General features: G+C 39.8%; 1 protein-coding gene across 4 annotated transcripts in view; it reads left to right on the forward strand.

Moving 5' to 3' along the window:
* The window catches only part of LOC148333989 (RNA-binding protein Musashi homolog 2-like), a 127,668-nt gene that overhangs the window by 54,121 nt on the left and 59,692 nt on the right, over window positions 1-13,855 (forward strand). For all 4 annotated transcript variants that reach the window (XM_088300025.1, XM_088300027.1, XM_088300024.1 and 1 more), the window contains exon 7: window positions 5,942-5,990. In XM_088300025.1, coding sequence (XP_088156151.1) covers window positions 5,942-5,990 — 49 coding nt within the window. The remainder of the gene's footprint in view (window positions 1-5,941; window positions 5,991-13,855) is intronic.

The raw sequence follows: 13,855 nt of genomic DNA on the forward strand, positions 1-13,855 counted from the left end.
CAATGATAAATACTGTAGTAGTAACACATGAACATGTTCAGAATTATTGTCGCAAAGTAATAGACAAATTATTTATGAGTGGGGAGCATGGATGTCCCAAACCGATGAATCCAACATTGTCCGACAGCATCACCATCATGTTGCCCACAAACGCATTTTTGTTAGTGGCCCTAACAAGGGTGCCCATGTCAGCTAGAAGCTGTCTGCAACAGAAAAACGACCTGTCGAACACTCCTGGCTCTATTTCTAATTGTGCAGCAAGCTTAATGGAATCAGTCGGACTGAAAGTGAGCGACCACAAGTTGCTTTTCAAGCTTGTCTGAGATATTTAGTGTCTGCAGTGCCAGTGGTGTTTACAGCTGGATGAGACCTCCGAAAATGTTCTACAGCTGAACTACAGACAAATCTCTTTGAGATTTCATTGTACCTGCACAGACTCAAGACACCCTTTGCCAGATGTAGAAAAGCAGCCCCAGAACATAATAGAGCATGGTCCACGTTTCACTGTAGGAATAGTGTTCTTTCATTGGCAGGCTTCATTTTTCTAAATCAGCGAACATAGAGCTGATGTGTCTAGCTGTCCTGTTTGTAAGATGTTCTCACAAAAGCTTTGTCATTTAGCAGTTTTTTTTTTTTTTTTTGGGTGATTTATTTTCAAATGTGTCCTCCTTTGTCATCCCTCATGAAGTCCACTTTGGCTCAAACAATGACAAATGGTGCAAACTGAAAATGATGTTCCTTAACCTTGGAGTTTGTCTTTAATTTCTTTGGAATATTGTTCTGGACTGTTTTATTACCATTCGTATTAAGTGTCTTTTGAATTTATCATCAAATTTCCCCCAGCTACTTTCAGGAAAGTTGGCTACATTCCCATAAATCATCATTTTCAGAATAACTCGTTGCCAACATCAAGATACTTGGAGATGGTCTTGTAGCCTTTATCGTTGTCGTGTTTAGATTTTTTTTTTCCCTTTCCAATCTCTTCAGACAACTTACCTTCACTTCCTATTATCCATGTTTAGTGTGTTTACACACCATGTCACCATACTCGTCATCACCCTTTAAATAGGCCGACTGACTGCTTACAAATTGGACACCTGTGATGCTATTTAGAGGACACACCTTGGTTGACCATGTCTCTACTCTCAAATTATTTTCTTACTTTCTTTTCACTTGGGGTGCTGTTATTTTAGTTAACGTCTGTTTCATTCGTTTATTTTTAAAAAGAATTCTGTTGAATCACAATTCAAAAGCAACGTTGGATTTTCATCGTCATTTGTATTGAATGACTACTTTTCTTGTTCTTTTATTTAGTTTTTTTGTCAAAATCTCACATTCCGTATAATTCTGCGATACATCAACGCTATTGGTGAGGCATGTTTTAATTTTCAGTTCTCAATTTATTCATGGTGTCCCAGTGCTGTGTGCTTAGAGCATTGTGTTATCAGCATCCCAAATCCCATGTGGCCTTCCTCGAGTGAATGAAAGCTCTGGGATTGTGTGGTACTATCAAAAGCCAGTTTAATTGTTTTTGTTCCTTATGACGTTCCCACCGCAGGGAATGTTGATGAAGGATTGATATCTTTCTCTGCAGCATAACAGTTTTTAAATTATGGAACATTTTGTGTCTGCTGAGGCTTTGTGTTCTAAATAGTGAATAATCGCTCCCTCTGTTTTTTCCAACACAATCACTTCTTGACAGTTCTCTACAACAATGATCATCATCGCTATCTTTGTCATTTCCTCTTCATTCTTAACTCAATTATACTAGCGACACTTTAATGACTGTCAGCTGAAATATGCCACAATTCCACTTGATTTAATTTTATTATGCCGCATGAATCGGATTGTCTACGTACATCCTCTTTGTGCATTTGTAAATAAGGCAGCAGAAAAGAATAAAATAATGTAGAAGTGGTTTCACTTTTAACATTCCAGCCTGCTACTTTTCAGCATTGCCTCAGTAGATAAAGGCAGACAAGGAGCAATTTGTATGAGAAAAGCCTCCCTTACTCATTGTTGGCTTGGTTAAACCATTCCCTCTTCTTCCAATAATAGAACCACAAATTGCAGGCTGTGAGTGCAGACACAGAAGGATGATGGGAAATGCTGTATTAATTTGTCTCTCGTAATTTGTTGGGTTAATTTGAACATTGTCATGGTGATCCGGTAGCCCTGAGCCTGCGGTCACTTTCAGACTGAGAACTGCTATGAGCTCACTCCAATTCTTTGGAGGCTTTGATAAGGCCAGCCGCTGTGTGTGCATGTTTGCAAATGTGTGAGGGTGTGTACGTGCATACCTATCAGTACCATGAGGAATTACCTGCTTATCTGGCTGAGTCCAGAGGGGAGCGCAAAGCTGCATAGGATTGACAAGTCTGGAAAGACGGCAGTGGTTGCTGAAGAAAGAGATGAAATGATGCCAGCGTCTGAGACGGAGTTGGGGTGCATCAAAAAGATTCAATAGCTCCAACATGTCAAATGTGTTGGAAAGATTCGGAAGGGATAGTTCTGTTTGGTGGATTGGTGCGGAGGTGCGGTAATGGACAGTGATTCATGTTTTATCCATTGGATTGCATGTTAGTGCACCAGAATGTGGACATTTTCTTTGAAGAAAATTATTAATTAATTGTTTTGTTTCTTTCATATTGTTTTTATGGGGATGGGATTTTTGAACTTTTCTGAAGTCATGTGCTGTTGTCGCTAATGCAGTGATAGCATAGCATGGATGTAGCTCAACTTGACTGTTTTTTTTTGTGTGTATAGTATTTATAAGCATTGGTATAGTATGTTTTAATTTTCGTAAATCACGTTATAATAAAATAAAAATAAAAAATAAAATTCAGTTTGATAGTTAATTAGATATATAAGAAAAATCTGTATTTGTTTTCATTTTGCAACTTTAGTCCAACTAAATGTGGCACTGTTAATAGGTCAATAAAATTGTGGCTTGAGCCATTTCCGAAGCTCCTTATTATTCATTTGGTAAAATGTCCTCACACAACTCCTTGTAGTCCAGTGTAGTCTTCCCCCTATAGAGTAAAACAACAATAAAGCTTCATTTAAAAAAAGAAGAAAAAAAAGGGGGTTTCTTCTGGAACTTTTAGAGTAAAAATTTTCATGATCTTATATGTATTATTGTTTCAATTTCTATCGCTATTTGTGACCTTTGTCACAAATGTTATTTGGACAAAGCTTTCAATTTTAACCTGTTAGCTGTTCCATGTTCAGGCTTAGTTGTCCAATTATTTTAAATATCCACAGCTTCCCCACTTTAAAGAGATTCTTGGATCCACAAAAGATTTGTTCTGGATTTTTATTGTTATTCATATGATCAACATTTTTCTTTTGTCCCTTTTTAGTTTAAAGGGAGAATTGATCCGACTGAACATTGGCACTTATATAAATATCCATGTAAGTACTAAATTTCACCCTACTAATGGACTAATAGACACTTGGCTTGTTAGTTATTACGTTTCAGCTGCCAGGCAAGCAATATAATATTGCTTGGTTTGTTAGTTCTGTTGCCTGAAACGGCGACCGATCGCCACTAAAGTTCAAATGCACATTACCACTCCTGTCCACTTCAATCTGGAAAATATATAAGCATTCGTGCCCTGGCACTCAGTTTTTGGTCAACTCTGAATTTCCGATTGGCAATCTCATGACCTCTGTTACGACCGGCTCTGCTAGGGAGGGAGGGAGGGAGGTAACATAGACCAAGTTGTAAAATGGTTTGGAGAGAGTTTACAATTTATTTTTAGTGAAGAAAAGAGGTAGGTTTCAAACAAATGAGCTTAACATAAAGGTATTAACCTCGTTCACAAATGTGTATAAGTAAACACTAGCAAGTGTCTCCAAAATTTTACAAAAGTCCATACAAGAGACACAAATAGCGCAAGCGAGGCGAACTGAACTCTTAAGTCCCAGCCGCCCTGAGCAGCAGAGCCGAGGTCCTTTTATTGGTCCCAGCTGCACAGGTGGAGCTCGTTGATTGGGACGTCCATGAGTAACGAGCAGGAAAGCAGTCCACCAATGGGGAACGAGCGGGAAAGCAGTCCACCAATGAAGAACGAGGGGGAAAGCAGTCCACCAATGAGGAACGAGCAGAAAACCAGGCCAACGATGAGGCACAAGTCCATTGAGTTTACTACGAAAGGGTGGAAGAGTTAACACAAGACACAAAGAGCGTGGCCTTGTAGGTGGGCCCTAGCCAAGGGCCGTAACAACTTCATTAACCGTTCAAAGTCCTACTGCATGACGCTTTCTGTTTCCAACGAACTGGCGTTTCTCAAAAAAGCTGCGCATTAGAGGATACATTAGCCAAACTGACCCCGAAGTACATTAACACTCACTTCACGGGGGGAAAAAAAAGAAAAATTCCATCCAGGATAGCAGGCAGCAAAGAGGCTACTGTACAGTCACTCTTGTCTGGTTGACAGTGGCTCGTCTGCTGCTGTGCACAGCTGAGTTATGACAAAAATCTGTTCTAGCTCTACGCTGCACAGGGCCTAGATGGTCTGATACATTTTTACAGTTCTGTTTAGATGCGTGGAGCACTTCTGCTACACCTGGAATGTGTTTCAATGGTATTTTATCTGCAAATTCATTTGTGAAGCGCTTTCAAGGAGGCAGGGATCGTGAAGCTGGGACACCCAACAAGGATATTTCTTGAGAAACTGAATGGTGTTCAAATGTGTTCTATGGGTTTTGTTTTTGTGATAAACAAAGATGTAGCTATGTGACAGGGTGAAGTGGTTGGCTACATCTTTCCTTCTCTTGTTGCGAGTTCTGTGGCGGGGGACTGGAGAGGGCAGAGTGATCTGTTGCTCCATCACGGAGACAGAGCTCACTTTTATATAGGCACTGGGGAGGGTTGTACATTCTGTAAACAGGTGCTTATATTTCCTGGATCGGATAGTCTTTTTAAGAAGTTTAAAAAAAATCATGAACATTGAAGCTAATTGTACTAAATTTAAATAGTCAATTTTATCTTTACTTAGTCCACATCGAAATAAAAACAAGAAAAAATGTTTGGGATTAAGATTTGCACGCCTCCCCCTGTGTAAAGTCGCGTACATAAGATTTTAGCCCTAAATAAGTGTTGCAACCATCACGTTGTAAATCTTGATCACAACTTTAATGAGATTTTTCAGCATTGACATCCCTTTTATTAGGTTTCCCGAATTACCTGCCACTGTCAATCTGCCACAATTACGTTTCCCATGCATATGAGAGCAGTGACAGACAGAACGTTTTACAAGCTGAGAAAATAGTTCATACATCTTATAAATCTCTTGATGGGTTACACTTTTTATTATTCATCTAGTCCTACCTGCATAACACACAGCCAGCTGTCTTTGGCTGTCTGCTGTGCAAGGGATTTGTTTGTAATGAGCACCTGAGCTCTTTCTGTCGATTGACTTTATTTTGCTCTCACCTGCCAACTGTATTTCTGACAAATGTGAAATCCACATAATGACACACAGTCATACTCATAAAAACGTTATGTACATTTCAGGTGACTTTTTATTTTACTCTTTACATTTAAAAACAGATCTCTTTACTTTCTACTCCATACTTTTTAAAAATAGGCGAGTTATTGTTTCCACTTCCATGAGAAACAACACAAGAAATAAAAATGGGTCAAGTCAGCAGAGATTGAGAGCTTGATTGATCAATCGATTTATTTGGATCTTGGGGACTTATACGGTCAAAAAGCAGAGACAGTAATGATCCATGGCCTTACTTTAGAGATTTTATTTTAGATTTTTTTTAATGCTTTTTCTTGTTCCAGCCTAGAAACAAGAAGCTTCTGGTAATCAAAAATTCTCCATTTATCGGAAAAAATCCATACAGTTAAAGTGTGCGCGTGCATGTGCGCGTGCGTGTTTGTGTGTGTTATTTTTGCCGAATTTAATGTGTTCCCCCTTTCCCTTAGGTTGAAGATGCCATGCTAATGTTTGACAAAACAACTAACCGACATAGAGGTATGTTTGGCAAATCTACTGCTATACCTTGGCACATCATTCTGAGTGTTGTAAATGCTAGCCAAAATATTTGAGTTTTCTCAGTATCATGTACAACACATGAAACAGTCTACACACCATGTACAAAAAAACACACTCAACTTCTTGAACAATTTACACAGCAATAACCTCAACAAGTAGGCTAATAAGTACATTCTTTCAAAGATGCCTCTGTACATCCATGAAGGTCAAGTTCATTGTTGTTCATTACAGATAGTGTTGACTCTGTGTGTAGCACCCAGGAGTGTGGAATCTTTGATAAGGGGACGGATTTAGACTGGATTGTCTGACAGACAGGCGTAAATGCATGTGCAAACAACAGCCGGAGAATCAAGCCCAATAACTAAACACCGCATAGACATTAATGAGTCCCATTCCCCTTTGGCTATTTTACCCCTTCGATACGTCTACGCTGGCATTCATTTCTTTGGATGATGGAGTACAGAGGCATGGAGCATATGAATAGGGTCAAATAAGGGAAGGCCAAGGATAGAAAAGCCAAAAGAGAAAAGGTGCACCAAGTTGAATGGGTGAAGGAAGGAGGTCTGTGTGCTCTGATAAGAGCTCAGATAGCTGATTCTGCAGAGCCACTTAGGTGGCAGGATTGTTATCACACCACCTCCTCCCTGTTCAAACACCTTATCTTGGCTTTGGCAAAATGGCCCTCTGCCCCCAAACAGAGGACTTAACAAAGACACAGAGGGACGAAGGACAAGATAGACTTGCTTTTGAGTTTTAGAAAGTGAAAGATGGTGAATCACTAGTGACACATTCAAACAAATTTAAAACAATGCTTAATCCTTACTTTAATCCCAAATCTCATTTAATTTCTCAGATATCGGTAATGTTGTTTATTATAGAAACATTTAATAATTTTGCTAGGAAGTACAGTTGATTGACTGGCAAAGACCTTTCAATTGGCTATTTGTACAACGGCCGGTGCTTGAAGTCAGAACACGGGATGTTTGGAATTCTACGTGCTGTGAACGAGCTCATCCTGTGTCAAAAGCGCAAAAAGAAATACATATTAAAGCCCGTCTTGTTTCTGGGAAAAAAACAAAACAAAATTGAGAATTCAAAGGTTTTGTGAAAATAATTATTTCAAGTAAAACTAACTTTGTCACCAATATTCTTTTGCTATAACAGCTCAAATATTTAAACAGTACTTTTCTTCTAAAAAAGAAAACACAAAACAAAACTCTGAAAAGCAATTTTGATGGCATAAAATATATTTTCAAGTACCTATTTACAATTTTAAATTGTGCCAAAAATGTATAAACACTGTGCAATATAAAGAGGCCCGTTAACGTGGAAGTATATTTTTGGGGAGGGTATAGTACGATGTAAGCCCACAAAAGGCTAATGCCATATTATTCAAGTTGTTTTTTTGCACAAAGCCAGCGATAAAAGTCACTTTGAAAAATGGAGTTAAATCACTGAGATGGGGGATGACGTGAGCTTGACTCATTCGCTCTGCATGAAATGTACATTATACCAATATACAAATAAAAAGCTGTAACGAAGCGCTTTCCATATGGTTTAAAATATATATATATACATATATCTTCGATCGGCAGAATTCTTGCTCTTTCCTTTGCCCTGGATAGGTATGTTAGTTGCTTCTCAGTGATAAACTAAACTGTTGACATATGTGGGCGATTGCACGTCATTACATTCCATTTCAGTCCTGACGCATTGTGATTAACTGCATTAGATCCGTGAGCGTCAAATCCATACAGAAAACACATTTCTCAAGTTAACCCATGCACGAGGTGGGCATCAAATGCGTTTGTAGCACTTAATCTGGGAGTTAAAAATTGGAACAGATTGAATCGGTCCAAAAATGGTGAAATACAAAAAAAAAACTCATAATAATTGAAATTTTGCGGGGATTTTAATGGCCAAAATGTTGAATTTTTGGTAAGTGTTGTTGTGTATATGTTAAAAATACTCCCCAAAGTGAACTAAATGAGCTGAATGTTTTGAATTTCAAATTGGAACGATGTAAATGCGAAATGCTGAATGTGCCATTGGGATTGAATGGTGAATTTTTGGTCAATTATTTTTTTTAATTTTGAGTAAACTGTGCATTTTTTGAATGAGAAAAACGCAAGCGCCCGCGGTGTGAATTTTTCCAATTAAGTGGTTAAAATTTTAAAGTAGCAGCACGTCAAAAAAAGAGTATGAAATTAAATATAATAATGTTAACAAATATAATGATGTAGAATAACAATACATTACATTACACATTTCTATATGTAGTGTGTAATTTCCTGTTGTGTTTGTAACTGTACATAGATAGTGTTCTTCTGAAGCTCGATTTGAAGTGAATAATCAATTGAATCAAAATCACAATATCTGCCTGAAAAAATTTGATCTTTTCCTGAAATCGTTCCTTCAAACCTGAAGACTGTACATCTGTATTCCCCTGTCGCAGATGCTAATTTGGCCACTTTTAGGCATAGAACCACATTCAGCGATTCTTTATAATTTCTCACTGACCGTTACTTAACATGCTCTGTTTTATTATTGCTGCCATCATTTCATTGTCTGTATTAATTCTGAATGGAGCTGTAAATTGTTTTGAAAATGCAAATTCAAGCACGTGTAAATTATACCACGCTTCCAAATATACTGCTTGCTTCTTCTGTAATCTAAGTTCTCAGTTGTTAAAAACTCAAGTCAGTCATTTTGAATGACAAATGTCAGAATGTTTTAAATATTTTCCATTTCTTTTTGTAACGCTACAGAGTGGAAGCATTTTTATTCTTTGTCTCCTGTCTGTCTTGTTACCTGATTGACAGGCAGCCTCCCTGCATGATAGTTTTCTCGGCCCATTACTTTTCCTCTGACTGTGTAGGAGGTCTGGTGGGGACACTTCATGTGGAAATGGTTCTTATAAATAATATAGCTGTGGTAATAACCAGCTGCTTTTGACCTTGACCACCATCGTGTCAATTGCTATTAATAATTTCACCACTGCCTGTGTGTAGCGAACCCAGCCAGACAACGGTGAAGCGTACTGATTCCATTGCGGAAACACCGTAAGAGCTACGGTGTAAAACAAACAAAAAATAAACAAATGAGAGCTCTTAACAGCATGCAATCCAAGACATGAAACACCTGTACATGGGTAAATCACGGCAAACGAAATAAACAAAACAATTAAATACCTTGTCCTCATTCCAGCCAGGTGCTTGCAGCCTTAAAAAGATTCCGTGAGCCAATTCCTTGATCAGCAATGTCAAAACGGTTAAGCTTTTCCTTTCCTTTCACCCGTTTCCTCTGGAAACGCCCCCTTAAATAGCGTAATGCTATGATTTGTTAATCTATACTTCCTGAACGTACCGGAAGCGCACCAAATTAAAAGCATATAGCATCCAAATTATAACTTCAAAATAAAGTATATCACAAACAAATGAACATTGTGAGTTTGTTACACTCCCACCAAATCATTAGTAAATAATGGAAGGGTATTTGGTTTACATTAGGTACGAATGATTTCTGACTGTAAATAGAATTTCCCTAATGAGATAACTTGGGCAGGAGCAAAATATTTTCGGTCATCGAGTGAGTCTAATCAGCTTCTAAAAGCAGGACTAGCTTCTGAACTGGGCGCTTCCGACAGCTTGTGGAGGCGCTCCCCTTCCTTTCCGAGCTCCTTGTCTCCAAGGCAGACCTTAACTCTCCTTACTAGCCCATCTTTATCAATAGTAATCAGTTCTCCACTGATTCCAGAGTGCATCTCCTTTTTTTTTCCTTCTTTGTCTCTGTCTTTTCTTCTTCCTTTTTCTCATATATGACGACACTGCCCTGTCGATTCCCGGAGTCCAGAAACCTTTGAATCTAATTTCCTTATTTGCCTTGATGGTTTGTCTTTTCGTGGAAATGACCAATAATCATCTTCGTAATGTGATGATCTCTTGGGATGATTGTCGGGTTCTTGATGTAGTTCAGAAGAAAAGAGTTACACCCCCTTCCTCCCACCCTGAGGACACCATCCTTATCAAGGGATGGATCAAGAGAGTACAGAGGACTGTGAGATGGTAAGGAATTCGTTTTATGTAACAATTTAAACTCTGCTTGATAGACACCTTTTTGGAGGTTCTTAATTATGCGACATTCTGCCTCTTCGTCTGTTACAGTGGTAAGGTTATCAAATGAGAGATCCATATTTTCCATACTGACTGCGAGTTCAGAAGGTGGCATGCCTTTTTTGGACGTCCCGGTCATGTCACACTTGTGGAGTCGGTGACCGCCTATGGCGCAGAGTTCACAAGCTACTCTTGCAATTTCAATGGCCTCTTCTTTGCTTCCAACACTTGTCAGGTTGTTGTCAACGTCGAGATCTCTCATGATGAACTTCGAACCCTTTGAATCGATGTTGCTGTTCTCCTTGCCACCCTTAAGGTCAAATTCAGGACTACGAATAGCATCAGCCGGTGTTGCTGGAGGCAGCTCCTTTACCATTACCCTGTGACACAGGCGGCTTATGCTCTGTGACTCATAGCTTTGTGATGATCTCCCTACAATGCTCCATCCAAGATCTGTCCGTATAGCGTAGGGTTCCTCACCACCTCCCAAAATTACTTGCCTAGGCGCCATGGCTCGAGAGCAGTTGTAGCCTATCAGAAGTGCTACCTCACAGTCTTTCAGTGGTTGAAGCTCATCTATTATTACTTTGAAATGACTCCATTGCTTAGCAGTCTCACAAGTGGGAATGTGAGCGCGATTTACTGGTATGCAATCCTATGTGTAGGTAATTGGAAGATCAACCTGAACAGCAGAGCTATATCCTCTCACACGAAGGCCAAAAACAGTTTGACTAGGGATGACTATGTTTGTGCCACTCATGGTAGTTAGTTTCAACTTAACTGGGTGTGTTTCAGTATTGAGGCTGTCGCTCACTTCCTGGCTGATAAATGTTTATGCCATGCTGGACACCCAAAGTGATACTACAAGTTTCTCCACAGTTGGATCAGTTTTAGATGACACCCACACTGGCACCACCATTGTTGTGCAGGACACGCCCTTGCTCGTGACACTGAGTGAAGTAGCATCATGACTGGACCTCATTTCCGTGGAAGACCTTTCATTTTTATAGTTGTAGTCATGAAGAACTGTCGGATGCTTCTCTTTGCAGTTGTCACAGAGGTGGCGATGACGACACTCCTTTGCACCATGGCCATATTTCAAGCAACCATAGCACAGTTTATTTTCTTTTATGTAGTTGCGTCGTTCGAACAGGGACATTTCTTTGAACTTGGAACATGAATGGAGCGGATGCTTCGCATCTTGACAAAGTATGCATATGGACTTCAACTTTCACTGCTCTGACTTTGGGATTTCATCTCTAGCTGTGTTAGTTGTGAAAACACTGGCCTTGTTAGTCTTTAAGTCTCTGGCAGTTCTTTTCTCAGGGTTAGAACCTGATGAACGAAGTACATGGAGGGACGTAATTGGATTACAGGCAATCTCTGCTTCGCTAGACACAAATATTGCAAAATCCTTGAAACTTGGGAATTCCTGTCTTTCATTCAGGCTTTGTGTTATGTGACGGTTCCAGCGCAAAGCTGCCCAATCTGGTAGTTTCTGGACCAGCTTCTGGTTCTCCTCACAGTCATTCAATATGTCAAGGCCTTTAACGTGAGGCATGGCATCTTGACAGGCATTAAGGAAGTCTGAGAAGTTTCGGAGTCCTTCGGCATCTTTAGGTATAATCCTGGGCCAGTTAGATAACTTTGCTCTGAATGCTCTTTGTATGCTAAATGGATGACCAAAGCGGTGGTTTACTTTATTCCAGGCATCCTGGTAGGCCCCATCATCAGTTCGGAAGAAGGTCCCATCTAAGACATGAAGTGCCTGTCCACCAACATATTTCCTTAAATAGTACAGCTTTTCAGCAGGAGTGATTACTCTTTGGTCAACAAGAGAGGAGAATGCTGCGTTCCATTCAGTGAATCGCATAGCATCACCAGTGAAAACGAATGGCTCTGGAACTGGGAGCCTATTCAAAGCTAAGCCATCTTGAAAGACTTGAGCAAGAGTGGAAATCTCATTAAGAGAGGCAGTGGCAGCCAGTAATGGCGAGACAGCAGTTGCAGGCAGTCTTTTGGCATCTTGGTCCTTTTCCTTGCCAAGGCAGTCGAGAGCTTCATGTTCCATTTCCTTATTGTACATGCTCAGCTTGCCTTTAGCTACTCGTACTACCTTTTCTGCCTGCAAACAATGCAAATCATGCCTTTGTGTTTCCTTTTCTGCCTGCAAACGATGCAACTCATGCCTATGTGCTTTGAGTGCTTCTAAAGCTGTCAGTTGTTGGTCTTCCAGCTGTCTTATCACTGCCTTTTGTTTCTCTTCTGCTCCCGTCAACTCATAATTTATCTCCTTCGGCGATAGTTCGGCTGCTGCCTCTGCACGTTTAGCTGTCATGTCTGAACTCGCAGAGTGCTGGTCAGACTTACTGTGGCAGGTGGAGGAGACAGAAGATCCAAAAACAGACCTTCCATAGTTGCGGTGTAGTAGTTCATGAAGGCGGTGTCTCTCCTGTTCCTCATTGAACTTCCCTTCATCATCTACTGCTCTATTGTGGGCAATGATTATCATGTCTGTGGTAACTGATTCACAAGTATCAACTCGTCTTCTTACTGCAATGGTTGGGGTGGAGAGCTCTCTAATTCCAAAATATGTCCATAATATCGTCCTTGGCCTTTTTAAGATACTCAATGAGTGGCCAGAGCTCATCCTCTTTCATCTGTGACTTAAATTGATGTCTTGCTTTACGTACCGTGAGCTTCCAATTCTCATACATGGAGATGAGTCTTTTCTACCTTTTGCTAAATTCTTCCATTTGTAGTGCACGCATTTTCTGAGTAGGATTCCGTGCACGCTCAGAACGTAGAAGACCAGCCTCTGTGCTTGCAAGTTCACCTGGATTATCAGACTGACCATCTTTGTTCATTTCTTTTAGGTGTGATTCCTCAAGTGCACCCACAGCTATATGATGCTCACTCTGGAGATTGGGAATTTTATGATGGGAACTATCCATCTTCTCTGTTTCCTTAATGTTATCTGACTTTGACATCACTAACCTTCAGAATTATCAAATCAGGAGTGAATTTGTTCTCAGCCGCTATTTACTAACTTTGCAATCAACAGCCAGAATTTCTATTAACGAGCATATATTAAACACAGGTGCAACTTAACTTGAAATGGCACATGCTATTGAATCAATGCAAATGTAACATGTCTTTAAATATAAAGAGTATGCCAAAATAGTCATTTTTTTGTAGATCTCAACAGTCTCCTCCCTTTGTGTTTATAAATGTTCAGTGTTCCAGTCGAGGAAGCTGTTCATGTGTTCATCTTACCCGAAGTTCAGCATCAAAGTCAGTGATTGTGACTGTACTTGACCATTGCACCGAGTTAATGCGACTGTTGCCCAGTTTCAGCGTTGGTATGCTGCCTCATGCTCTGCTGATGAGTCCAGGTACCCAGAACGTGGCGATGAAGCAGCAATGCCTGGCATGGCGTGTAGATTCGCCGTCATGCCCCCTCATGGAAGCAACAGGTCATCACGGATCGGTGTGGTTCAAGCTCTTACTGTAGCGAACCCACCCAGACAACGGTGAAGCGTACTGATGTTCCACAATGATTTTTATTCCTTTCGTAGCCTTGATTCCATTGCGGAAACACCGTAAGAGCGACGTGTAAAACAAACAAAAAATAAACAAATTATTATAAATATCAGGCTCACTTCTTTATTTCTATTTTATTTTTATTTAATAATAATATCTAAATATATGTTAATTATAATTTTATAATTC

The sequence above is a fragment of the Idiotropiscis lumnitzeri genome, chromosome 7 (genome assembly GCF_059441095.1).
Source record: "Idiotropiscis lumnitzeri isolate Australia: NSW breed Sydney's pygmy pipehorse chromosome 7, RoL_Ilum_1.0, whole genome shotgun sequence".
Taxonomy (NCBI): domain Eukaryota; kingdom Metazoa; phylum Chordata; class Actinopteri; order Syngnathiformes; family Syngnathidae; genus Idiotropiscis; species Idiotropiscis lumnitzeri.